This window comes from Chelonia mydas, chromosome 7 (genome assembly GCF_015237465.2).
Source record: "Chelonia mydas isolate rCheMyd1 chromosome 7, rCheMyd1.pri.v2, whole genome shotgun sequence".
NCBI classification, from domain to species: Eukaryota; Metazoa; Chordata; order Testudines; family Cheloniidae; genus Chelonia; species Chelonia mydas.
Window position 1 is genome coordinate 67,425,229 of NC_057853.1, and position 25,951 is coordinate 67,451,179.

At 42.3% G+C, this 25,951-nt stretch overlaps 2 protein-coding genes across 2 annotated transcripts; both read left to right on the plus strand.

Moving 5' to 3' along the window:
* Nucleotides 1-3,689: 3,689 nt before the first annotated feature.
* LOC102944327 (pulmonary surfactant-associated protein D) lies at nucleotides 3,690-11,764 on the plus strand. Its single transcript, XM_043550877.1, has 5 exons — nucleotides 3,690-4,073; nucleotides 6,106-6,308; nucleotides 7,517-7,624; nucleotides 9,249-9,332; nucleotides 11,236-11,764. The coding sequence occupies exons 2-5, from the start codon at nucleotides 6,122-6,124 to the stop codon at nucleotides 11,610-11,612; spliced, it is 756 nt and encodes a 251-aa protein (XP_043406812.1). The 5' UTR covers nucleotides 3,690-4,073; nucleotides 6,106-6,121; the 3' UTR covers nucleotides 11,613-11,764.
* A 10,399-nt stretch (nucleotides 11,765-22,163) lies between these two features.
* On the plus strand, nucleotides 22,164-25,583 carry LOC102944101 (mannose-binding protein). The gene is made up of 4 exons (XM_043551144.1): nucleotides 22,164-22,362; nucleotides 22,975-23,082; nucleotides 24,242-24,325; nucleotides 25,210-25,583. Exons 1-4 carry the CDS (start codon nucleotides 22,164-22,166, stop codon nucleotides 25,581-25,583), a joined length of 765 nt encoding a protein of 254 aa, XP_043407079.1.
* The last annotated feature ends 368 nt before the right edge of the window (nucleotides 25,584-25,951 follow it).

Genomic DNA, 25,951 nt, shown 5'->3' on the forward strand with positions numbered 1-25,951 from the left:
CCCCCAGAGGCCTCAAGCTGGAACAGAGTTCAGTTATGCTAGGTGTTGTACAAACCCACAGGAAGACAAGGTCCTAAAGAGCTTACATTTTACTTTAAAAGGTTCCATGCATTTCTTCTTAGGATCAATTGAGTACCTATATTTCTGTCAAAATTTGGACTGGTTGTTCATTGGACTGCATAGTGATCTGTCGGAATATAAGATGCTGAATTTTTATACTGCTGTTCATTGCCTTCATTTTTTGCTAGTGAAGTATTAAATGCACTGTACCTCCAGGTATGAAGAGTTTAAATGGAATTAGGTGACAAACTGCATGAATTTTCCCAAACAGTCTCAGGCCCCAAGGATCTTCAATAAAATCAGTTTTATTAGAAATAGAGAAAATCTTAACAAAACAAAATAACTGGTATGAAAAGAGGAGGTGCTTAAATGTAAAGCTGAGCAAATAATTGATTTTTGGTTAGGAGCTTAACTCAGTCTGATTTTTTTTCTTTTTTCCCTCACCAATATGCAAAACCAAAAACATTTTGTTTCAGTTAAAAGAAAACCCCCTGAAACTAAATGAATACATTTTACTTAATTTTGGGGGGTTTATATATGTATAAATATACATATATATAGTGATAGGGTCGGGCCAGATGGCTACAGGAGAGTAATAGAAGGCAGATATATTAGCCCCAGGTTGAGTAGGTCCCTTTTCCCTGGGTAAGGTAACAGGGAAGGTTCCAGAACAATCAGGAACCTTCTGGAGACAATTAAGACAGACAGGCTGATTAGAACACCTGCAGCCCATCAAGAAGCTGCTGGAATCAAGGCAGGCTAATCAGGGCACCTGGGTTTAAAAAGGAGCTCACTTCAGTTTGTGGTGTGCGTGTAAGGAGCTGAGAGTGAGAATGCATACTGTTGGAGGACTGAGGAGTGCAAGCATTATCAGACACCAGGAGGAAGATCCTATGGTGAGGATAAAGAAGGTGTTGGGAGGAGGCCATGGGGAAGTAGCCCAGGGAGTTGTAGCTGTCACACAGCTGTTCCAGGAGGCACTCTAGACAGCTGCATTCCACAGGGCCCTGGGCTGCAACCCGGAGTAGAGGGTGGGCCCGGGTTCCCCCCAAATCCTCCCAACTCCTGGTCAGACACAAGAGGAGTTGACCTGGACTGTGGGTTCATGAAAACGGCCAAACTAAGGGCTGCCATGAAGCTCCAAGGTGAGCAAATCCGCCAATATGTGCAAGACCCACCAAGGTAGAGGAGGAACTTTGTCACAATATAAATATACGTGTGTGTGTGTGTGTCTAAGTAAAACCTAGTTTTGAAAAAAGAACGAGGAGTAGTTGAGGCACCTGTTTGACCAGAATTTGCCAATAGTCTTGGTGCCCCACAAAATTAATTCTTCAGCTACTTTACTCTTCACTGAAAAAATTTCACCCAGCTCTACTTACATGGCCCCATCACAGAAATATCTGACCTCCAATAACTTTTCCTCTGCCTGAAAGACTCCCCCTAATATCTGCTTGAGTTTCTGTGAAATGAAGACATTAACCTACATTACCATATTGACTGTAGAGGTAGCATTTTACAAAAAAAATAATGGTTGCACCTACTTTGGAAACAGACTGTACTCCTTTTTCCAAAGCAAAGAGACTGGGTTGCCTTTTGCTGTCGCAACATCCAGCTGTACATCATTGTCTGAGACTCTGGTTTTGCATATTTGAATAGGCCCATGTGTCTCACAAATGTATGCTGCAATGCAAAAAGGTGCACCTAGAATTCTGTGATGCCTTTGATGAAGCTGACTCAATTAATAGGTAAATAGCTTATAATGTCTCAGCCCAAATTAGTTTCCGCACCTTAAAGGCTGATTTTCTTTCCTGGCTAAAGTGGTTATTCAGATGCCAGTATCTCCATAAGTCCTCGTCTTAGAGATAGGGCCCATGTTCCCACTGGTTCCCTCTTTTCTATTTAAAATAGAAATTCTTGACAGATGAAGCTGCATCCATCATAATTATGCTTATAGTAGAAGGACTAATAATCATTTTTTAAAATATTGTAATTAAAAGACATGAAAAGTTACATACAGTAAAAACTCTATCCTGAGCTGCTAGGCAAAGAATGGTTCATTTCTGTATCAGTCATCAGAATATACATAAAATTAATTGGGGGAAATTATTTCACCGACCCGGATGGTGCTGGTGGAGACATGCTGCACAAATTGATATGGGCAGGCAAATCCCTTTTAATTAGAACTGTATTGGGAATTTTCCAATTAAATGCTTTTTTTTTAATCAGAAAATGTTAGTTCCTCAAAACCAAAACTGTGTTTGCAAAACAGGGTTTGTTTTGACAGGTCTCCCGACTCAAAAATGTATTGGAAAAAAGTTTTGAAATTGTCAAAATGTGCCATTTTTGAACCATTTTTAAAATTTGAAACTTTCTTTTTGAAATTTTAGTAAATGTATCCTAACCAAAGTTAAAACATTTTTAAAGATCCAAATCAAAACAAAATAGCTGAAATTCTCGAAATGAAACATTTCAATTGACCTGATCTGCACATTTTTTGGATTGTTGGTTTTTGAAAATTTTAGATAGTTTGATTTTTTTGTCCCCTTTCCGGAAGGGAATGAGTGCTGAAATCTTGAAAATGCTCACAGGGCATGAAAACTATTTTCCATCCACATCTCCTTTAATGGGTTTAAGATTTATTTTTACTATTATTTTTACAGTACACTTGTTGTTGGGAACTGAAAGAGGAAAGAGGAGGAAAAGAAAGAGGGATGCTGCAAAAAGTGTACTTTGAAAATTAGGGCCAGTTTCTGAAACCCTTCTTCAGTCTGATGATACCTTACACCACAAGTAGCCTACTGAAGAGAACAGGGCTGTTTGCACAGTAACGTAATACTCACTGTAAAGATGTCAGAATTTAGTCTTTAATATTTAATTTTTCATTTGTGTATGTACAAAATCTGTTTCAGCATTAACATCAGCAGTGATTCCTATTTGATATTTGCAGTAAGGATTTTTTTAGCAATGCTTTTTTCCTCCCTTACCATATTTTATGACATTATTAAGGTGTTTTCTCTTCTGCCCACACTTCTCCCCCCTTTTTTTCTTTTCCTGTTTTTGATTGAAGCCTAGATATATTGGTGGGCCACACACTGGATATTTGTATTGTTTGTAGAATCTTTATTTAAAAGAGAAGTTTTCTTGAAAGTACCTCATATCTTAAACTATCCCATTTTGGTCTCATCTCACTGATAAATGACCACTAACATGAGTTCTTATTGGTGGATTTGTTTGTATCTGAAAATTAAATTTTGCGTTTAATTTCCTGTTGGAGCCAGGTGGTGCATTGATTCTTGGAAGAAGAGATGACTAGAGACTGCCACATTGAATTGTAACCTGCCTGGGACACTCTTCCTACTCAAGCTGCTTCTACCAGTACATACCAAATTCAGATATATACATTACCCAAGTCAAAACTGATACATTCCCTTCTACCTTAGAACTATCCTTTCCAACATTCCAAACTAGCCTAGCCAAGCCTTACTTTTTATTTGATTTATTTTTACCCAGGACATCAAACATAATCCAAGATCAAAAGGTTGTGGAAAGTAAACAGTACTCAGTTGTTCCAAGGTTGAAACTTTTGCAATTGGAATAGACAGCCACATGCCCATTACTGGCAACTTTTTTTCACAATGGTAGTCATGAGTGCCAGCTGCCTGAGAATTATGTCCTGAGATTTTTGTAAGGGAAGGGTAGATCATCAGTGTGACAGGGTGGCCTACCCCTTTAAAGGCCGAAGAACTGGAGCTGGCTAGCCCCTGTCCAGTTAGCCCTGCCTGCAACACTTGGGATAGAGCCGGGGTTAGTTAGTAGAACTAACTGGGTAGAAACAGCAGCAAGAAGCTGCGGAGTAAGGGGAATGCATAGGAAGCTGTACAGAGACTGCAGAGAGTGAAAAAAGCACAGAAGACCCGGCCACCAGGGGAGTTGCTCTAGCTAGGAAGGGCTGGGAGTAGCCTGCTAAAATAGGAAGGAACCTGAGACACCAGTTGGACTTTTTATTTAGCAAGGTAAGTGGATTCCTACAAGCTTAGCATATTTTTGTGTGTCTCAAACAGAAGTAAGAGAAGAATGTGGTATCTTACGTAAACTGTTTTATAGTGTTACCCCACAGGTGCTTTCATTTCAGTGGTGGGTGAAGTGATTGCCGTCTATCTAGTCTGTAGGTTTTATAAAGTGCTTTAGGGACCTTTGTGATGACGGTGCTACATTTTTAGGTGAAAGCTGATAATATCATTTCATCATTCCTGGGCATGTAAGGTGCTTGCAAAGTCTTGTGAAACATTTCATGGTGGGTCAGTAATAAGATTCGCCAACTTCTCTGAGATAAAAAAAAAATGTTTAATAGAAAAACAAGTCAAACATTAAGCAATAATTATTCTAGTGCTTTTGGTTTCAGTACAGAGAGGTGAAATAGTTAACTTCAGTGCATTCAAAATAAAATGCTATTGTGTCCCCTCCCTTAAAAGAAAATATAAGTGCAGCTTACATATGCAAAAGTTTAAAATACCCATTGGTTTTCCATCATCCTTTAAATTCTTTCTATGACAGCTCCTCGGCACTATTACTTGAAACTAGAATCTGTTTCTTTACCAAACGCAAAAATGTACATTGGAGGGGCCTTTCCCCCTTCAGCTTCACCAGCAGATCAAATAATAAAATAATTCAAGTGTCAGTGTGGGGAAAACTCTGGACTTTTCTTTTGTGTTTTCCCCTTATTATTACAGTAAATTTGACACACCATTGTAAAACAATTATCCCCTACCTCAGAAGTCTAAATAGAAAAACCGGGCCTGATACTCTTCTCACACTGGTGTATCTTCAGTAGAGGTACTTCTTGCTTTTACAGTTGTGTCAATATACATGAAATATAGATATGAGCCAAAACCCTGGAACTATTTATGGACTACAATGGATGACTCTGGCTTCCTACACAACTCCCAAGTTTCCACCAGGCTTTGGGGCTGGACCCACAGCCTGTTTACACCCCCGCCGCCCCCCCAAAAAAAAAAAAAACAATTTGAGAGGAACTCACCATAAAGAACCCGAGAGAGATTTTTCACTCCATCAGCAGCCTCATGCGGGTTTTTCAATGGGCAGGATTTACTCAGGCCTTAACATGAATCCTCATGCCTATCCCGATGAGGTAGGTAAATGAGTAAATTGAACCCAAATTGAACCAACCCTTGTTTTTGTTTTGAAAATCTAAATCTTGACTGAAAGGGCATTGGCAAAATCAAAACCCATTCCCAGTTTTACCCATCTCAATAAACATCCCATCTATAAACTATATAACGGGCAGTTATTTGGCTTTCCAGGCAGCCTACAGTGGATGATGGAAAAATGCCAGTGCTCCTTTTCTTGCTCTCTTGCAGGACTGTTTATTCAGCTGCACTACTTCTCTTCCTCCTCCTCCTCAAGGCTAGAGCCAGGGCACTGTGAACAAGGGAAAAAACTAGGGTGCAGGGAGAGCAGCTTCTTTTCTGGGCCTTATCTGAGCTTGGTCCAGCTGTGCAGCTCCTCTGCCCAGGCCATCTTGTCCTCCGCCTGCCCATGGGCATGCCACACCTTTGTCTGTGCCTAGTCAGCATGGAGACACAGCTCCCCCTTTAGTCCAACAGTCCGGCTGCTAAGTGAATTCTGACCAGCTAGACCCTGCCCTCCTGGCTCCCCTTGTCGTTCCTGTGCCCTTGCATGCCTGCTTCCCTAAACAGCAAGCCCAGTGTCCTAGTCCAAACCTCATGGACTCATTGGTTAACAGTCCTCAAATTATATGGGACATTAGCCTCCCATAATATTATTTTACACAGTGGTTTTCCATCAGAAATGAAGCACTGAACTGAGGTGATGTTATGATGCTGCACAATTTACTGTACTTTGCTACACGAAGACAGGCGGGAGCAGAGGACAGCTGTGTAAGTTCCAGGTCCCTAATTCCTATGGTCCCTGGGCTCCTTACTCCCTCTCTGTTCTCAGCAAAGGGGGTGGTTAAATATGCCGTGCTCTTCACATTGTGTTTAATTTTCCCATTATTGTTCCCAGGTCAAGCCCTTGAGCTATGCATTTTCATGCTTTTCACATCCTCCTCCTGGGAATGTCATTGGTAAGGGCCTACAGCTCCAGTCAATGCACATGTGAAGAGAAAGCAAATACGTGCACGTTCATTCCCTGTGGAATCCCTGGGAGCAATGGTTTACCAGGCAGAGACGGGAAGGAAGGTCCAAAAGGAGAAAAGGGAGAGCTAGGTATAACAATACTAATTTTTCAGGGCTACACTTAGCCAGAAGAGTCCTAGGGAAAAAAGTTTTCCTTCCTAGTAAAGAAACTAGCATTCAACTAATTACATGTTACAATCATATGACCCTGTTTATCAGCACTACTATGAACAGAGTGATTGTCCCCATCCCAGACTTTCTTTCAATAAGCTCAGGTCACACTGAAATCCTGTAAAATAGTTAAATTTGTGAGATCACACAGTAAAACATAGCGATGCTTTAAGCATTAAAGAGGACATTATTTAGTGCAGAAACCAATCTCTTCAACTCTTAGCAATAGTGTTCAAAGGTTACATGATTTTCATCACGTGGGCAGCAATTGTTACTTTCCCCTATAAACCTTTCCCTGCATTTCCAACTAGCTATGCAAGCACAACTGTTGTGTTGCACATATAGAAAGTTATAAGAAACTTATAATTCCATCTTCACTGTGAGGTGAATTCCACTGAATAAGTCCAAAGTCCTGTCAATAAGGCACTTCCTTCCTGACAGCCATGTGGAATTTTCAGGCTCCAGAAATGCAGAGCCCGATCCTGCAAACACTTACTCAAGGGAGTGCTCCTTTGTCATGGTAATCATCTCACTGAAGTCAAAAGGGAGGAGTCTGAAGTCAATGGTACTTACACAGGTAAAATAATGTACCTGGGTATAGATTTGCCAGGTTAATCATGTGTCCATGCATATATTGCACATTAATGGACTGTACAGAAATGTTTTGTGTCAGATCTTCAGCTGGTATAAATAAGGATAATGCCATTGAAATCAATAATCTTCTCGAGAAATTCAAAAATCAGCAGAACTCTGCTGCTTTACACCTACTGAACATTTGACCCACATCTGGACACACTTAGAAGCATTTCTGGAATTTTAGTGAAACACAGGTATTAATAGTTTTATTAAGAAACATGCTCAGGCCAGATACAAACTTCGAAACCGTTTGCAGGGGTTCAGATCTGGCTTTCTAATTTGAGTCTATTAGGGTAACTGGATCAAGTCTTGAACTTTGGATCATCATCAGGATCTGAACTTCCTATAATATAGGGTATACTTCTGGGTATTATAGTTTGTGCCCATCTGCAGCTATGGCAGCAATTTCAAACTATGACAAGGCTGAAAAATTAAGTTACTCACTTGCTGTATTTTGGTCTTTCTTTTTCCCTCAACACCTTGGTTGACAGGGTTGAGAGGGACACAGGGTCTCCCAGGAAAAGCTGGACCCTCCGGGCCAAAAGGCGAGAAAGGTTCAGTAGGTGAAAGAGAACTAACAGGCCTCAGTGGAGGCCAAGGTAAGCAGAACAGTCTTTTGTTGAGATAATGGCAGCATACGTGAGGAATGGTCTAACTAGAATAGACAGTCGCCTTTTTGTATTATGACTGGTTTGTGCAAAAACTTTACAAATTGTGTTAGGTGAGCTTTGTCATTTCTGTATGAAGGAGCAGAAACACTTTGAGGTTTCTCTACAAGATGAAATTGACCAGCACAGCTATAAGTGGAATAATTATTTTGTGTCATGTATGACAGGGTCAGGCCAGATAGCTACAGGAGAGTGATAGAAGGTAGATATATTAGCCCCAGCTTAAGCAGGTCCCTTTTCCCTGAGTAAGATAATGGGCTGTTCCAGAACAATCAGGAAATTGCTGGAACCAATTAAGGCAGGCTAATAAGGACACCTGGAGCCAATTAAGAAGCTACCAGAATCAATTAGAACAGGCAGGCTAATCAGGGCACCTGGTTTTAAAAAGGACCTCACTTCAGTTAGTGAGGCGCATGTGAGGAGCTGGGAGCAAGAGGCACAAGAAGCTGAGAGTGAGTAGGTGAACTGCTGGAGGACTGAGGAGTACAAGCGTTACCAGACATCAGGAGGAAGGTCCTGTGGTGAGGATAAAGAAGGTGTTGAGAGGAGGCCATGGGGAAGTAGCCCAGGGAGTTGTAGCTATCACGCAGCTGTTACAAGAGACACTGTAGACAGTTGCAATCCACAGGGCCCTGGGCTGGAACCTAGAGTAGATGGTGGGCCCAGGTTCACCTATCCTCCTCAACTCCCTCTTTGAGACAAGAGGTGGTGACCTGGACACTGGGTCCCACCAGAGGGGAAGGTCCCTGGCCTATCCCCCGACCCACTAGGTGGGTCAGCAGAGACTGCAGGGATTGTTCTCCTACCCTTCCCCATGCTGGCCAGTGATGAGGCTAGCTGAGTGAACGGCAGGTTTGAGCCACTAGCAAAAGTGGCCAAACTGAGGGCTGCCATGCATCTCTGAGGTGAGCAAATCTGCCAATAAGCACAGGACCCACCAAGGCAGAGGAGGAACTTTGTCACATGTGACAACAATAATTATTCTGCTATAGCTATTCCAGTCAATTTCCAAAGGAAAAGAAGCCCTTAGAGGTGTGGGAATGGGGCAGTGCAGAAGATTTGCAAGGCTAAGAAATGAGCTAGGTAGGCCTTGGAGGGTCACTTGGGGGATGGAGTTTGATAAACTTGAACTTCCAAGGGAAGCCTCTTATGGGGCAGGATGGACACTACAGTAATACAGATAGGTGGAGCTCGAGGGTTTGCCCATCACTAGACTCATGTATTATTAAAACTGATAAAGTGATGCATTTTTTTCTAATTGTAAGTTTTTATGATTAAAAGTTAAAAGCCAGCATTGCTGTGGGTGTTATTGAGAATTGCAACCTGAGGGTAGTTTCCCTTTCACTCAGAGTAGAGCTGTGGCTTCATAGTACCTGCTCTTGTAAAGAAACTCAGAAATACAAAGCAATGCCTTGATAATGTTCTACCAGTGATTTATTACAGGTCTGAGAGATGGTTTCACTGGGATCTTGCCTTTTTTTTAAATTCATAATTTTCAAAAATTGTCTTTGTTGTAATGAGACAGTATGAGTAACGCAATTATGTTATCACTCAGAACTCGATCATCTTAAAACTCAAGTGAGGGAGTTGGAAGCACAACTGAAGGCCTTGCAAGCTAGTGTCAGGAAAGCCCAGAAAGGTAAACAGGGTGAAGTGGCATGTTTTCCAATCACTGACAAATGGGCCCACCCAGAGAAGTGATGTTTAGATCCAGCTTCAGATCTGAACTCCCTCGAAGTTCAAAAGGGTTCTGGTTGAAGCCGGTCTTTAGTCATTGATACTTTGAACCTTCCATCTACTTGTCTGACGCTTTTGTAAAGGAATTCCATTCTGATGCATAGGGAAATATGGTCCACTCCTGCAAACAGTCACTCCGACATGTGTAGTTAAACATAAGTGGAGTCCTATTGCGTTTAACGAATGAGATTATTCTTAAGTAGGCTTGGCAGAATTCATTTTAATATAATTTTGACAGATATTAATGTTTATTTTTAAGCACTTTTATTATTATTGATTTAAATGTTCAGAGTTGTAAAAAATTATGGGTTTTAAGCATATTTTCTGTTTTTATCTATTTAAATTTTCACAGTGTAGGAAATTATGGGGGTCAGACAATAATTATTTAATGGCAGTAGATGTTGAGATTCAAAAATTTACAGCATTTTAATCATTAAAACAAAAACTACCAACATCACATGTCAAAATATGCAAAGTAAATATCCTTAAATCAAACTCTAATAAGTTCACAAGCAGCATTTTTCTTACTTTGACTATCCATACATTTCTATTATCGTCTAAGGAAATATTTTTGTCAGCTTATGTGTGTATGGTGAAATTGACATTTATTGACATTTACCAAGAAAAATCTAATCCCTTCAAGCCTATTCTTACATTTCTGTACATGGGGGATAACTAATGGATCAGGTGCTAAGTTCCAATCTTAAGTGGTTCTTAGACTACAAAAGTGTTATTTGTATAGAATCCATGCTGTGTCCAATATGTCAGTTTAGCTGTCATGTGGCCAAAAAGAAGAGTGGGAGATAATTGTTCTGTGATCTTTACAGCAGATGGGTTCTGATTCTGCTCCCATCAAAGTCAGTGGCAAAGCTACCATTGGCTTCAGCAGGAGCAGGCTCTTAATAATATATAAGGACATGCGCTAATGCAAACTGAACTGAAAGTAATATGGCTGCAGGCTTCTCCCTATGCCCTACCCCTCTCGATGTGTGTAACCTTATGAATAAGTGCTACACTTCTATTCCAAAAAAACTACAGCTTACAATAGTACTGCTGCAGTGTTTGCTCATGTTATCTAGCTGTACACAACCTCTAGCATCCGTGTGTGTGCCAAACTTACCCCATTTCTGGGATTCACCTTTATTATTAATTTGGGGCAGGACTGTAACTCACTATACACTTGCTCAAGGGAGGCCACTCACCTGCTTACTTCTTGCTTGGAGCAGATGGGCAGGAAGAGAACCTTGTCTTCATTCCACCCTTCTTGTTGGCCAGACTAACTGCACCAGTGTAGCGTGAATAGTGATTTATTGGTGGTATAGCCCAGCAGTAAATTACTACACCCCAGGAATAAGGAGGAAATGGGGGAGGAGGGGTGACTCGGAATCCCAGTGCATCTCAGGACTGCTCCTGGATAGTTCACCATACATACACACCCTCCTTCAGAGCTGTGCCGAAAGTCACTATCCAGTCCTTAAATAACAATAATACAACATCAACTGTAAGATTACTCCTGTGTGTGTCTGTTTCAAGGGTTTCCCCCTCCAAACCCCTTAGTCCCTGCAGCTAGGTCTCTCAATAAAAGATTAAACCCTTTTTAAACTCCTGGTTTGGAGCTAATAGGACTCAGCTGCCCTGGCATCAGAACGCATCAGCAATAATAGCTGTGCAATTTTACGCAGAGTTCTGACATTAGGGTTAGTCACAAAAGAGCCTTCTTTTCCTATGTAGGCTCCCAGAAGCAGCTTCCCCATTATAGTGTGATGAAAGTAACGTGGCTGTACTGTGCTAATGTGTCTTCCTAGTTCTGCTTTTCCCAAATGGCATGACTGTCGGTGAAAAAATATTCAAAACTGAGGGCTCCGAAGGCAACTTTGAGACTTCAAAAGCTGCGTGTTCCCAAGCTGGTGGCCTGCTTGCTTCTCCAAGGAATTCTGCAGAGAACAGCGCCATCCAACAAATAGCAGCTAGGCATAAAAAAATGCCATTTCTTGGAATAAATGACATACAGACAGAAGGCACATTTAAGCATCTAAATGGTGAAGCATTAGGATACTCAAACTGGGCATCTAACGAACCAAATAATTCTGAAGGAATAGAGGACTGTGTAGAAGTGCATTCAAGTGGCAAGTGGAATGACAGATCCTGTGAAGAAGAACGGTTAATAATTTGTGAATATTAATCTACCTGCCCTTTTGGTTATTTGTCACTTAGTACAAATGTACATACAGCTTTACATATTGTTAATTATATCAATTTACAGTAGCCCTACATTTTGGACATTGTGCTGTATCAGTAATGTAAAACACACAGCTGTCTACTGTATGTGAAAAACGATGGTCCAATAAAATAATCATGGAACACTGATCAGTGTACTGAGCTGATTAAAACTGGGGATATTCCAAATGCTGTGAGATGGTTGATGCCCACTCATTTTCAGATTGCCACCTTTCCGTACAAGGAACCTGTGATGTTGCACTCCATAATGTTTTATGGAAATATGCTTATGAGTGTGAATATGATGGAACTGGAATATGCTTTATGTAAAAGGTCTCTTGTAAGGTATCATTACAAAGCTTATAATCTACTGAGTGTATTCATCCTATTTGTATGTAGGTATCGTTCTTGTATCTGAAGCCAGAAATATGAAGTATAATTCTGAGGTCCTATTGTAATCATGCAAAGTGTGGGCCATTAATGGTGGTTTAGAATCTTGATGGCTCCCATTGACTAGAACAATGGCTTGTAAATTGCTCTGTTTACTTGCAAACCTTCCTGGGTACGTGCAGGCCAGCCCTGGAAGAATGGAGGCTGCGGTCTCACAGGACATGTGAACATGTCACCTGATACTGGAATCCATCTTAAACCTGGTGCTTTTCCATTTAGAAGGAGTGGTAGGGACCCAGAGAGGCAAAAGATTCTCACCTTGTGCCAAAGCTATAAAAGGGGGTGGGACAGAACAAAAGGGGCTGCCAGTCATGAGAACACCCCTAGTTTCCACCTAAGATGTCTTCTGGAACTAAGTAGGACTGTACCGGGGGAAAGGATTGGGCCCAGACTAGGAAGGGAATCTAGTCTGTGAAAGAAGCTTATTGGAACATCTCTGAGGGTGAGATTTTACCTGCAAACAGTTTCTTAATGTATTAGGCTTATATTTGCGTGTTTTTGCTTTATTTTGCTTGGTGACTTACTTTGTTCTGTCTGTTATTATTTGAAACCACTTAAATCCTACTTTTTATAGTTAAGAAAATCACTTTTGTTTATTAGTAAACCCAGAGTAAGTGATTAATACCTGGGGTAGCAAACAGCTGTGCATATCTCTCTATCAACGTTATAGAGGGTGGACAATTTATGAGTTTACTCTGTATAAAACTTATACAAAGTAAAATGGATTTATTTGGGGTTTGGATCCCATTGGGAACTGAGTGTCTGGGTGCTGGAGATAGGTGACCTGCTGAACAGTTTTTGGTTAAAGTCTGCAGCTTTGGGTGTGTGGACCAGACCTGGATCTGTGTTGCAGCAGGCTAGCATGTCTGGCTCAGCAAGGCAGGGCTCTGGAGTCCCAAGCTGGCAGGGAAAACGGGCTCAGAGGTAACTTCAGCATGTCAGGTGACAGTCCCAAGGAGGTCTCTGTGACCGAACCCCTCACAACCCATCCTGGGAAATCCATAGGTACTAGTCACATGGCATGTTTCTAATTTAAAAGGCTACAAGATGTACAATTTGTTCCAAAAAGAACCACCTGGCAATTCATTAACTTGACGGGCAGGTACTTGGAATGAAAAGTCAAGTGGCAGAATTGAAATTTCAGGATTCCCTTCCATCTCTATTTCAATATCTAGTATCTGCTTGTTACAACCTTTTTAATAAGTCACTGTTGAAATGGAGAACTCTAGAAGCATTTGAGTCGCATCCCAGGGGTTGCACTTGTTTAACTAAATCAATTTTATTGCAACCTATTCAGTTAAACTGATGTAACTTTTCTAATGCAAACTAGGCCTGTGTTTGGATTAGAACTGGACAATTTTTTTAAGCAAATAGTAAATTCACCATAAATACATTTTTGGGGGGAAGGAACACTGAAGCTATTCATAAATTCAGGTCACATTTGTCAAGTAGTTTCAGCCAAAAAATTGCAATTTTTTGTGAAAACATTACAACTCTTTGTTCCTATCATTTCAAAATGAAACATTTTGACTTTTTGTTTCAGAGCAGTGTTCCATTTAGAAATTTAGCTAAGGGAGGGGGGGAATTGGGTCAAACTAAGTGTTTTGTTTGACCCAAAACTAATTTTTCCCTTTTCTTTTCATGTTGGTAAAAAAAAAAAAGTTTTCCCCTCAGACTGAAAAATCAATTATCCACTCAGCTCTTTAGTGTCTCCCTCCAGAACCTTTCCCCAGGCTCTGCCTTCTCTCCCCATGAGCCAAACACCAAGTGGTTGGCCATCAACAGACAACCTGAGCAGCCAGCTAAGGGATTCCTCCCTTCTCCCCTGGCCTGAGAGAACGTTAGGACCCAGAAACTAAACCATGGGAAAGGAGATGACCCTGCTATTGGAACTAGATCCCTGCTGGGGAGAGAAATCTAGAGTAAGGAGGTACATGGATACTGTGGGCCAGGTTCTGTGAAGTTGGCAGAGGTGGCATAGCCACTACTACTGCCAGTCACTACTGCATCTCAGCATAATGTCTTATCCCTGTGGCTTTGATTCATTACATAAAGTTGCCCAGGGCAATGCCAACCGTTCCCATTTCAATTGCCATCAATGTTCCGCACAACCACCGCTCCAATCAACCACACCATACTATGCCCTTCTCTCTCACCACCAATGAGAGAGCCAACCTCCTTCCACACTGCCAGCTGGTGACTGGCACTTAGAAAGCACACAGCAGTGAAGAAATGAATTTAAAATGGCCTTGATTGCTTAATACCTTTTACCAGAAGTTGCTCTTTCGTACCCTACTTCTCATCAGTAAACAAAAATAATCAAAGAGGTTTTTAGCAAGGCAAATATTTCACACAGCTAGTTAAGACCCTGCTGCAGGGAATGGCAGTCATAGCTGGATGTTGTTGAATGGTACAGAGCGTTAGGAGAAGGATGTTGTGTGCTATTCGATTTCCTTACAAAAAAGCAGCTCCATGTACTGGAATGAGAGAGAAAAAGTGTTAGGGACAGAAACGTGCAGCGTTGGGCAGGGGGGTTGATGTTTTTAAATTAAACTGCAATGTGGCCAAGGTCTGCATGAGGTGAAGCAGTCAACAGCAAATATTTTCCTAAAAACCACATCCAGTACCAGTAAATTGTGCGATATCGGGTTCTGTTGTGCAATCTATAGCATTGTGCAAGGACAGTGATAACAAGGGAATACCTTTTGTCAATATAAATCTCTTTTCACTGTCTCTATTATCAAGACTAACATATTCTTGCTTTCTTATGCAGCTAAGGAGAAATCCACTGGATTTCTTAAGGTTTCTTGTCCACTGCATTCAGTTACATCATCAGTCAGATAAGCTAGCAATGCGTCACATCACTTCATTTTGTATTGGGCAAGTAAAGTAGGTGGTAGGTAATTATTAAAATTTGAGCAAACTAAAGCCTTCACTTTCCGGTTTGGATACCGTAGGTCAGAAGGAATTCAGACAGTTATTCTGCAAGCAGATGTGACTGGCTGATTTCTGGGTCTTGCTGCTTCCCAGTGACCTCAGCACGAGAAAGATGATGACTCTGTTTGCAGATAAATTCTCCCTAATAGCTGAATTTGTGGAGTTTCCCTTTTAGAATCTCAGGTTTCTGGGATAATGACCATTTGTTGTGACTCTTGTGTCTATGGGGCTGCCACTGGGATTTCCAGGGCCCAAGCCCAGAAGCAGAATCAGGGCTACTGTGGTCCTGTCCCAGAGTGTCAACAATCACGTACTATGTCAGGGTTCCTTCCCCACTCTGAACTCTGGGGTACAGATGTGGGGACCCGCATGCAAGACCCCCTAAGCTTATTTTTACCAGCTTAGGTTAAAAATTTTCCCAAGGCACAAATTTCACCTTGTCCTTGAACAGTATGCTGCCACCACCAAGTGATTTAAACAAAGAATCAGGGAAAAGGACCACTTGGAGTTCCTCTTCCCTCCAAAATCCCCCCAAGTCCTTCCACCCCCTTTCCTGGGGAGGCTTGAGAATAATATCCTTACCAATTGGTTACAAAATAATCAAAGACCCAAACCACTGGGTCTTGGAACAATGGAAAAATCAGTCAGGTTCTTAAAAGATGGATTTTATTAAAAAAAGAAAGGTAAAAATCATCTCTGTAAAATCAGGATGGAAAATACTTTACAGGGTAGGATCATAGAATAGAATATCAGGGTTGGAAGGGACCTCAGGAGGTCATCTAGTCCAACCCCCTGCTCGAAGCAGGACCGATCCCCGACTAAATCGTCCCAGCCAGGGCTTTGTCAAGCTTGACCTTAAAAACTTCTAGGGAAGGAGATTCCACCACCTCCCTAGGTAACGCATTCCAGTGTTTCACCACCCTCCTAGTGAAAAAGTTTTTCCTAATATCCAACCTAAATCTCCCCCACTGCAACTTGAGACCATTATTCCTTGTTCTGTCATCTGCTACCACTGAGAACAGTCTAGAGCCATCCTCTTTGGAACCCCCTTTCAGGTAGTTGAAAGCAGCTATCAAATCCCCCTTCATTCTTCTCTTCTGAAGACTAAACATCCCCAGTTCCCTCAGCCTCTCCTCATAAGTCATGTGTTCCAGTCCCCTAATCATTTTTGTTGCCCTCCGCTGGACTCTTTCCAATTTTTCCACATCCTTCTTGTAGTGTGGGGCCCAAAACTGGACACAGTACTCCAGATGAGGCCTCACCAATGTCGAATAGAGGGGAACGATCACGTCCCTCGATCTGCTGGCAATGCCCCTACTTATACAGCCCAAAATGCCATTGGCCTTCTTGGCAACAAGGGCACACTGTTGACTCATATCCAACTTCTCGTCCACTGTAACCCCTAGGTCCTTTTCTGCAGAACTGCTGCCGAGCCATTCGGTCCCTAGTCTGTAGCGGTGCTTTGGATTCTTCCATCCTAAGTGCAGGACTCTGCACTTGTCCTTGTTGAACCCTCTAGGTCCCTCTGTATCCTATCCCTACCCTCCAGCGTATCTACCACTCCTCCCAGTTTAGTTTCATCTGCAAACTTGCTGAGGGTGCAATCCACACCATCCTCCAGATCATTTATGAAGATATTGAACAAAACCGGCCCCAGGACCGACCCCTGGGGCACTCCACTTGATACTGGCTGCCAACTAGACATGGAGCCATTGATCACTACCCGTTGAGCCCGACAATCTAGCCAGCTTTCTATCCACCTTATAGTCCATTCATCCAGCCCATACTTCTTTATCTTGCTGGCAAGAATATTGTGGGAGACCATGTCAAAAGCTTTGCTAAAGTCAAGGAACAACACGTCCACCACTTTCCCCTCATCCACAGAGCCAGTTATCTCGTCATAGAAGGCAATTAGATTAGTCAGGCATGACTTGCCCTTGGTGAATCCTGATCACTTTCCTCTCCTGTAAGTGCTTCAGAATTGATTCCTTGAGGACCTGCTCCATGATTTTTCCAGGGACTGAGGTGAGGCTGACGGACCTGTGGTTTCCAGGATCCTCCTTCTTCCCTTTTTTAAAGATGGGCACTACATTAGCCTTTTTCCAGTCATCTGGGACTTCCCCCGATTGCCATGAGTTTTCAAAGATAATGGCCAATGGCTCTGCAATCACATCCGCCAACTCCTTTAGCACTCTCGGATGCAACGCATCCGGCCCCATGGACTCATGGTTCAAGAACACAGAGGATTTCCCTCTGGGCAAAACTTTAAAGTTACAAAAAAGTAAACCAGGAATACACCTTCCCTCTCAGCACAGAGAAAAACACAGGCCAAAACAAAGATAAGCTAACGCATTCCCTTGTTAGTACTTACTAATTCTAATGGAGTTGGAGTGCCTGATTCTTTTGATCTGTCTCCGGCAAGCACACAGAACAGACAGACAAAAGCCTTTTCCCCCCCTTAGATTTGAAAGTATCTTGTCTCCTGTCATAAATATAAAGGGAAGGGTAATCACCTTTCTGTATACAGTGCTATAAAATCCCCCCTGGCCAGAGGCAACATCCTGTTACCTGTAAAGGGTTAAGAAGCTCAGGTAACCTGACTGGCTCCTGAACCAAAGGACCAATAAGGGAACAAGATACTTTCAAATGTTGGGCGCGTAAAGACTTTTGTTTGTGCTCTTTGTTTACGTGTTGATTCTCTCTTGGGACTGAGAGAGGCCAGACAGAAATCTATCTTCTCCAACCCATCCTAATCCAAGTCTCCAATATTGCAACCAGTATAGGTAAGCCAGGCAAAGCGGACTAGTTTATCTTTTTTTTTATATGAATTTTCCCTGTGTTAAGAGGGAGGTTTATTCCTGTTTTCTGTAACTTTGAGGTTTTGCCCCGGGATCCTCTGTGTTTTGAATCTGAATACCCTGTAAAGTATTTTCCATCCTGATTTTACAGAGGTGATTCTTTTACCTTTTCTTTAATTAAAATTCTTAAGAACCTGATTGATTTTTCATTGTTCTTAAGATCCAAGGGTTTGGGTCTGTGTTCACCTGTACAAATTGGTGAGAATTATTATCAAGCCTTCCCCAGGAAAGAGGGTGTAGGACTTGGGGGGATATTTTGGGGAAAGACATCTCCAAGTGGGCTCTTTCCCTGATCTTTGTTTAAAATGATTGGTGGTGGCAGCATACGGTTCAAGGACAAGGCAAAGTTTGTACCTTGGGGAAGTTTTTAACCTAAGCTGGTAAGAATAAGCTTAGGGGGTCTTTCATGCAGGTCCCCACATCTGTACCCTAGAGTTCAGGGGGGGAAGGAACCCTGACATCCCCTTATTGGTCCTTTGGGTCAGGTGCCAGCCAGGTTACCTGAGCTTCTTAACCCTTTACAGGTAAAAGGATTTTGTGCCTCTATCCAGGAGGGATTTTATAGTACTGTATACAGGAAGGTTGTTACCCTTCCCTTTATATTTATGACATACCAATCTCTTTGTTCCACTCCGTCTTGCCTCAGAGCATTCAACCCTTCACCTGTTCCAACTCCCTGGGTGTTTCCTTCTCCTACTACTTGCCTCTGTCCTCTCACCCAGCGTATTTTCCCCATTCGCTGTTTCCCCTTCTCTCTGGCCCCTCTTACTAGTTTCTGTTCTCTCCTCGCCCTCTGTTTTTGTTCACCTTTGTCCCTGTACCAGTGTAATCGATCCATGGCAGCAGTGGGCTGGTTAGGGCTCCTGGTGCTGTGTGAGTGCAGACAGGAGGCAATCTCCACCAGCACTCACCCCTCCCCCCCGATTGGTTCTCCAAAGTAATTGCAGCACCCTAGACCTGCCAATGAGGTAATGCCAGTCTCAGGTCCCCTTCCTCGCCTTATCTTTAAACCCAGGTCTGGGGCAGGGGCCTCAGTTTCCTGTCCCCTCGCCGTCAGTGTTGGGTGTCTATATGTTGATGAATTGTAGTCAGAGTACTTGGCTGTGTCACCGTGAGCACACATTGTTCCATAGGTGGCTTATTGATGGTACAACAAAAAGATCTGTCGAATTTCACCTACTGAAATATGAGATCCTGCCTGCTACTCATTTTCAAAGCTAATCGTGACTAGTCATTCCAGAAAGTCTGTCTCTCTTTCACCCAGCTTTCCTTATAATTGGCACTGAGAAATGCCTCTTTATGTTGCATTTATTCCACTTCTGTTTTTTAAAGAGTCCTGAGCACTGCACAGAGAAGGCATATGTCTCTTTTTCTCAACTATTTCTTGTTGTATCTTGGACAAATGGGGAGCATTACTTGGGACCAAATTCTGCTCTGACTCACTCTGGTATAACTCTCCTAAAGAGTCGGTCTCAAATTCTGTCACCCTTACTCATGCTAAGTGGTATTTTACTCCATGAGAAATCCCTATTGAAATCACTGGAACTACTCATGGAGTAGGGTATTACTCAACATGAGTAGGTGTGGTAGATCTATCTTTTTGCTATTTCTGTGAAAAGCAATTCCTTGCTTGTTCCCTTCTGCTGAGGAATCAGCATTTGGGCGGGGGGGTAGGGGGGGAGTCAATACAAGAAGAACAGCCATTTGTGCTTCTTACCTAAACCATCAGCAGGGGTGTTGGGGCAGAAAATCTTCAGGACTTTCCTAGGGTGCTGCAGAGGGAGTGATGGGACCATCTGGAGGGTCTGACCACCATTTTGCAATAGTTAGGCAGGCACTTCAGCTCTCTGTGTATGGAGGTGAGAGGAACAAAGGAACAGCAGAGAACCGAATAAAAGGGTACGTATGTGTGGGATGCCGGGGCAGGCAAGTTGCAAAACATCAGAGGAGTCTTAAGCACTGGCAGATGAGCAGGCAAATAGCAAAGGGAGGGAGTAGGTGAGGGAGGATTTTTGGAGGAGCAGAATCAGGGCTCTTTTGGAGAGATGAATAACTTGTTATTTTGAAATTGTCCTCACTGTTACCTTATGGACTCATCGGCTGTTATTGAAACAATAGGTTGCAATGTGTTTTTCCTTCAGCGCTCACTTTTCTTGTTTCTCTTAATTTCTCACTGTTTCCTTGTTTGGAGATGAAGGGAGGAGTGCATGGGGAAGTCGGTGAAGATTTCAGAGGAACACTTTTTGTTGGAAGGTTAGCAAATTATCACGCATGAGTCGTGTCTATTCCCAACTCCAGGACAAAATGTTGCCTAATGGTTAGAGCAGGAAGAAACAAGGCTGTGATTTCCTAGATCACTTTGTTAGCTCTGGGGGTCAGTGGTCTGTTAGCTTGTGCCAAGAAGCTCAGTACTCCACAAGTAGGTCCAGAAGTAGGTTCTGTTTCTAGCTCTGTGGAAGGATTGTGCATTAGTCTTTGGGAAAAGGAAATATGGGAGTCAGGCTAAGGGTTGGATAACTTTTTGTGAAGCTTAAAAAGAAAGAGCACTAATTCCAGGTCCCACTGAAGTTAATGGCAAAAGTCCCATTGCTCTGGATTCTCTTTTTCCTTACACAAGTTTTATTCTAACTAGATCTTCACTGACTTAACAGGAGTTAATCCTGATTTTATACTGGAAGATGTGAGAGGAGAATCACTGGCTCTCAGTATTTGGCCCAACAACCTAAATGTTGAAGTAAACTGGTATTCATGGCAGTTTGCTGTTTATTTCAACTCTATGCAAAATACTTTAATTCCCGGACCTGATTGCCTCAAATTAGAGACTCATTAATCAAGCTCAGTTAGTGAGTGCCTTTTGCAGAGAATTAGCCACACAATGACTTCTGTTATTGTCATCGCTTTGATATGTGTCCCCTGGAGTCACCATGCATGGAATCCAAGAGTACTTCAGGGAAGATAATGAGACAGCGACATACCTTATTTACATGCAAAACTCAATTGCTCATCAAGTATTAATTGGGAAGCAATCAGGCAGCAGCTACGTGAAAACAATGACTCAAACTCATTGTATTTTAATTTATTTTTTATTTGCATTGGGATTAGTGATGAGCAGCTATGTAGAAGAAAAGAAGGTGATCGGATGTACTTCACTCCCGATATCTGTGGAGCCATAATCACACATTCAGGCACAATAGCTGGTTGGTTTCAATTCTAGCTTTGGGTTTCAGCAGTCCCCGGTTCAAATTCCATATGAGTCCTTCAGGAGAACGAAGCACCTGGTACTTTTACATTTAAAATAAGAGAGAACAAAACACTAATAAGCTCATGAACCAGCGGGAGGATGGACTGGAAGACCTATTCTAATAGGTGTTTTCCTGTTCTAACATCTACGGTCAGCTATAGACTTCATCATGTCGTCTACAACAGACTTCTGACTAAACCTGGGGCCTCCCAGAGTCTTTATCTTGTAGCCAGGGTGAAAGTAAGCTGGTACGGGCCAGCATGGCATACCGGTAAGAAGCTGGTACCAGCCCATATGCAGCCCACATTAAAGCACTGCCGTGGCAGCACTTTAATGTCCCTGCCCCCCCGCCCCCCGTCGGTGGCCCTGCCGGTAGGGTCCGTACCCGCAGGGCCGCCAGCGGGGGGCGCAAAAGGGGCAGGGACGTTAAAGTGCTGCTGCGGCAAAGGACCCTGCTTAAAGTGCTGCTGCGATGGGGGGGGCAAATGGAGGAGCTGCCCTGGGGCCGGCAATTTAAAAGGACCCAGGGCTCCAGCCGCCACTGCCGCGATCATGGCAGCGGCCGGAGTCCCCGGCCCTTTAAATCACCACTGGAGCCCCGGGTGGCACGGGCCAGGTGGCCTGGAAGGGCTGGCTAGGGGATGCTAAACGCCCCCCGCCCCGCTCTGCCCCCTCCACCTGAGGCCCCGCCCCTTCCAAGTTACTTTCACCCCTGCTTGTAGATCTTATTGGGCTTCTTTGAACAGACCTTCCAAATCTTCCCTTACCCCAATCACCGCTCACAGTATGAATCAACAAGGCCCAAATAGCTCTCAGAAATCTCCCCTCACTACTATCCTGCCATCACTCTTTTTAAGGCTCTTTTACACTGCTAACATGGTATAAAGGGGCCTTAGTGCAAATGAGAACCAGGTCCTAAGAATCTTGACCTCAGAGGTGTATCTCCTACACAGTGACGAAACAACAACCTACTTACAGATGCTTATGTGATTATTCTCTTTTTATTAGTCACAGATCTACAGGCTTGACAATGCATCTCCATCAGCCTGTCAAAGCTCTGGTGCTGGCCATGGCATTGATGATGGCATCAGGTGGGGATATAAATAAACATGAAGAGTCCATGAATGCATGCCCAGTCATTCAATGTTGTGCTCCTGGAACCAATGGTTTACCAGGCAGAGATGGAAGAGATGGGAAAGAGGGTCCCAAAGGAGAAAAGGGAGACCAAGGTACAGTGCTATAATCATTTACCAAGATTATATCTGTGACCTGTCTATCAGTCCCCTGTGCGTTATCATCCTTTGTCTTCTGCCTTCCCTGGCTCCTTCTCTGATTCTGTCTCTCTCTTGGAACTTTAAATGTTCTCTCTCTCCTCTGGCTGCTTTTAAGTATGCTCTTTTGTCCCCCATCATGAGAAAAACCATGCATCAGTTTCACTTTCCCCTCTAGCTTTGACACAAACCCTGCAGGCTGTTCCATGCAGGCAGGCCCTTGTGCCCAGTCAGAGCCTCATTAACTTCTACGAGGCGCTCTAGAGATGTGGGGATCTGCTTGCACAGAGCAGCTTTCAGCAGCAGGGCCCATGTTTACAAAGCACTGTAATACATTTACAATGCGATTCCATGTATATGTGATTTATAAGAAGAATAGTTGATTAACAGTTATCCTCACAGAATCACAGAAGTTAGAGCTCATTTGTAGATCTCACAGCAGGTTTGTTTCCTAAAGTGATTTATCGAATGCTTTGTGCAGTCCAATTTTGAATATCCCAGTGGAGCTGGTTGGGAATTTTTCATCAACATATTTTTTTGCTAACTGATTTCTTTTTAACCAAACACTAGGAGCCGGACTGAGGGGTTTGCAGGGCTTCCCTGGAAAGGCAGGACCTCAGGGAGCAAAAGGAGATCAAGGACCACAAGGCGAGAAAGGACAAAAGGGAGAAAGTGCAAGTGAGAAGTTGACTATCTCTTACTCAGGTATTCTGGTCAATATCTGTTGTCACGTTTTGCATGGAGAAATTTGATAGGCTCATGGAATGTCCTCTATTTTTTTATCACTATTTGGGGGTGAAGAGGAGGGTATGCTCTCCCAAAGCTCTGGGGAGAATGAATGGTAATCAACATGGCACAACTACTGTTACTTTCACCCCTGCTTGTAGCTCTTATTGACAAACCCAAGCAATATGGAAATATTCCCTGAAACGTATTCACATGACTCACCTTTGTCTACAGAGGAAATACTAGGGGATGTGTTATTTTTATCTTCTCCTCTTTTAAGATAACTGATATTTTTTTCCCTTTTGCTCCTCTTCCCATTCATATTTTCTCTTTGCTTTCCATCTTTGTGTGAAACACATTTGTTACTCTGTAGAAACACACTTTAAAAAAAACATTCTAACTAGAAACAAAATTATCCCTAGAGATATCCCACACACTGCTGACTGATTCTGAGTAAGTGGAAGTGGTGACCATTGACAGAGAGAAGATCCCCATCTGATTAGTGTGTGTGTACCAGTACCCAGTTTGAAATGATGTTTGAGTTCCCAGTGAAGAAAGCAAAGATGTCATTTTTTAGAGCTGGGTGAAATTTTTCATTCAAAATTTTTTTTCAACAAAAAATGCTGATTTGGGTCAACCAAAACATTTTTCAAATCTATGTCAGTTTCACTCAATTATTTTGGTGGGGGGAAACAAACAAATTCTGAAAAAGTCTGAAATGTTTTGTTTTGACACTTTTTAAATGAAAATTCAGGTTTTTTAATTCAAAATTATTTTTTGTTTCAAATTTTTCTTCAATTTCATTAAAAATGTTAAAAGCTCAAAATCAAAATAGCACATTTTCCACAAAATGTGGGAGGTTGTTTATCTGTTGGTTTGTTTTTTGTTCTTCTTTTTGTGGTTTAATTGCAAAACTGCCAGTGAACCAAAAAATCAGTTATCACCCACCTATAATCATGTTGTGACTATTTTGGGAGCTGGCCACCCCTGATTAGGGCATCATGCAGCCCACCCATCCCATAGCAGCTAGGCAACTGGCCAGTCCAAAGGCAATGATTGTATGGTAATTTTTAAATGATTTATTACATGACTCCCCAACTGTTTTTCTTAGCATTTGATGCTCTTCAAAGACAAGTCGCTGCTTTGGAAAAGAACATCCAGACTCTTCAAGCTGACGTTAGCAGACACCAAAATTGTGAGATATGTTTACATTATTTTATTTTTGGGGTGGAAGGAGGGGAAGGGGGAATCTTTGCAAGTAAAGGGGTGATAATAGCAGCTTAAACACTGTACTGCCTTCTCCCACACACTGCTCCCAACAAATGGTCTTCAATCCTAGCCTGCCTCGACAGATAGATTCCTTCCAGTGCCAGCCATGCCAGCATCCAGTTATTACTAAGTCACGCCCAGTTATTGTGCAAGGGCTTTGTTACATGAACAAATGCCCACACAGGCGATCTCCCAAGAGTCTTCTTGATGCTAATGTCTGTCTAAAAATTTCCCACCACTGCACTACTCCTGGCTCAGCTCCACTGGTGGTAGCAGTGATGAGAGCTCTAATGAAGAGGGTCCTAGACATCATTGCCACAGGGATGTCCAGGGTGAAAGGGCCCAGCTGATTGCTTAGAGTGGGTTGTCTTCATCTGCTCTAAGTAGGCTTAGATGACACAGTAAATAAAGTACAAGTTTCCTGTCTTCGCTAGCTCTTCTATCATATATGCCCGAGGTGAATTTTCCCCCATTTTAGTGCAACAGTGGGAAATGCTACTGTGTATTCATCTCCCTTTCTCTGTAGTACAATTTTTTAACATGGTTTTTCAGTCAAAAAATCTCCATTCATATTGGTCCTGGAAATCATTCAAGAAACCAGCTAGCTGCTGTTCTGTTTCCAAATAGTTGCTGCTAGCACAGTTTCATCGGTAACGTTGGCAGAAGTCACATTATTTGTATAAGTGTCGTTTGGTTACTTACAAAGTGCAATCCATGTGCCTCATGTTTTGTGGATAAATTTTCACAGAGAGGTTAACTTCCCCCATAACACATGTACAATTTTCATTTAATGATCTCTTTGGTTTCTAGTTTTCTCTTTGCAGTGGGTCAAGAGTGTTGGTAAGAAAACATTTATGTCAACGGGCAGAAAAGATTCTTTTGAAAATGGAAAATCCCTGTGCGCAAAAGCTGGAGGTGCACTCGCCTGTCCACGCAATCAGGCTGAGAACACAGCCTTGCAAGAAATAGTGAAGGCTTCCGAACAAACATATTTAGGGATCTCTGATGTGCAAACTGAAGGCAAATTTGTGTATCTGAATGGAGAACCTGTAACTTACACAAACTGGAACACAGGAGAACCAAACAATAATGGTAACGAAGACTGTGTTGCAATGTATGACAATGGAAAGTGGAATGACCTCGATTGTTCAAATTCAAAAGTATCAATTATTTGTGAATTTTAATCTTTTCCCATGATACGTTAGTTCTGTCACATTCCAAAGTCTATTTAAAGCAATGGAAATGCTCCAATTGACTTACTGGGTAGAGCTGAATAAATGGCTTTTTCAGTTGAGTGATCAAACTGAAAAATCTAGGCTGGGGGGAGAGTTAAATTCAAAACTGACACCAATTATTTTTTAAAAATTTTCCATCTCATTGTAAAATTTGAAAAAATTTCATTTAGCATTGACCGGAATGTTTTGGTGAACTCGCAATAATTTTTCTTTTAATTATTCATTTGGATTTGATTGTTTTCAGGTACTTTTCAATTGCTCAGATTTGAATTTGAAATGCCGTTTTGAAACAAAATGTCAAAATAAAACGTTTCGAC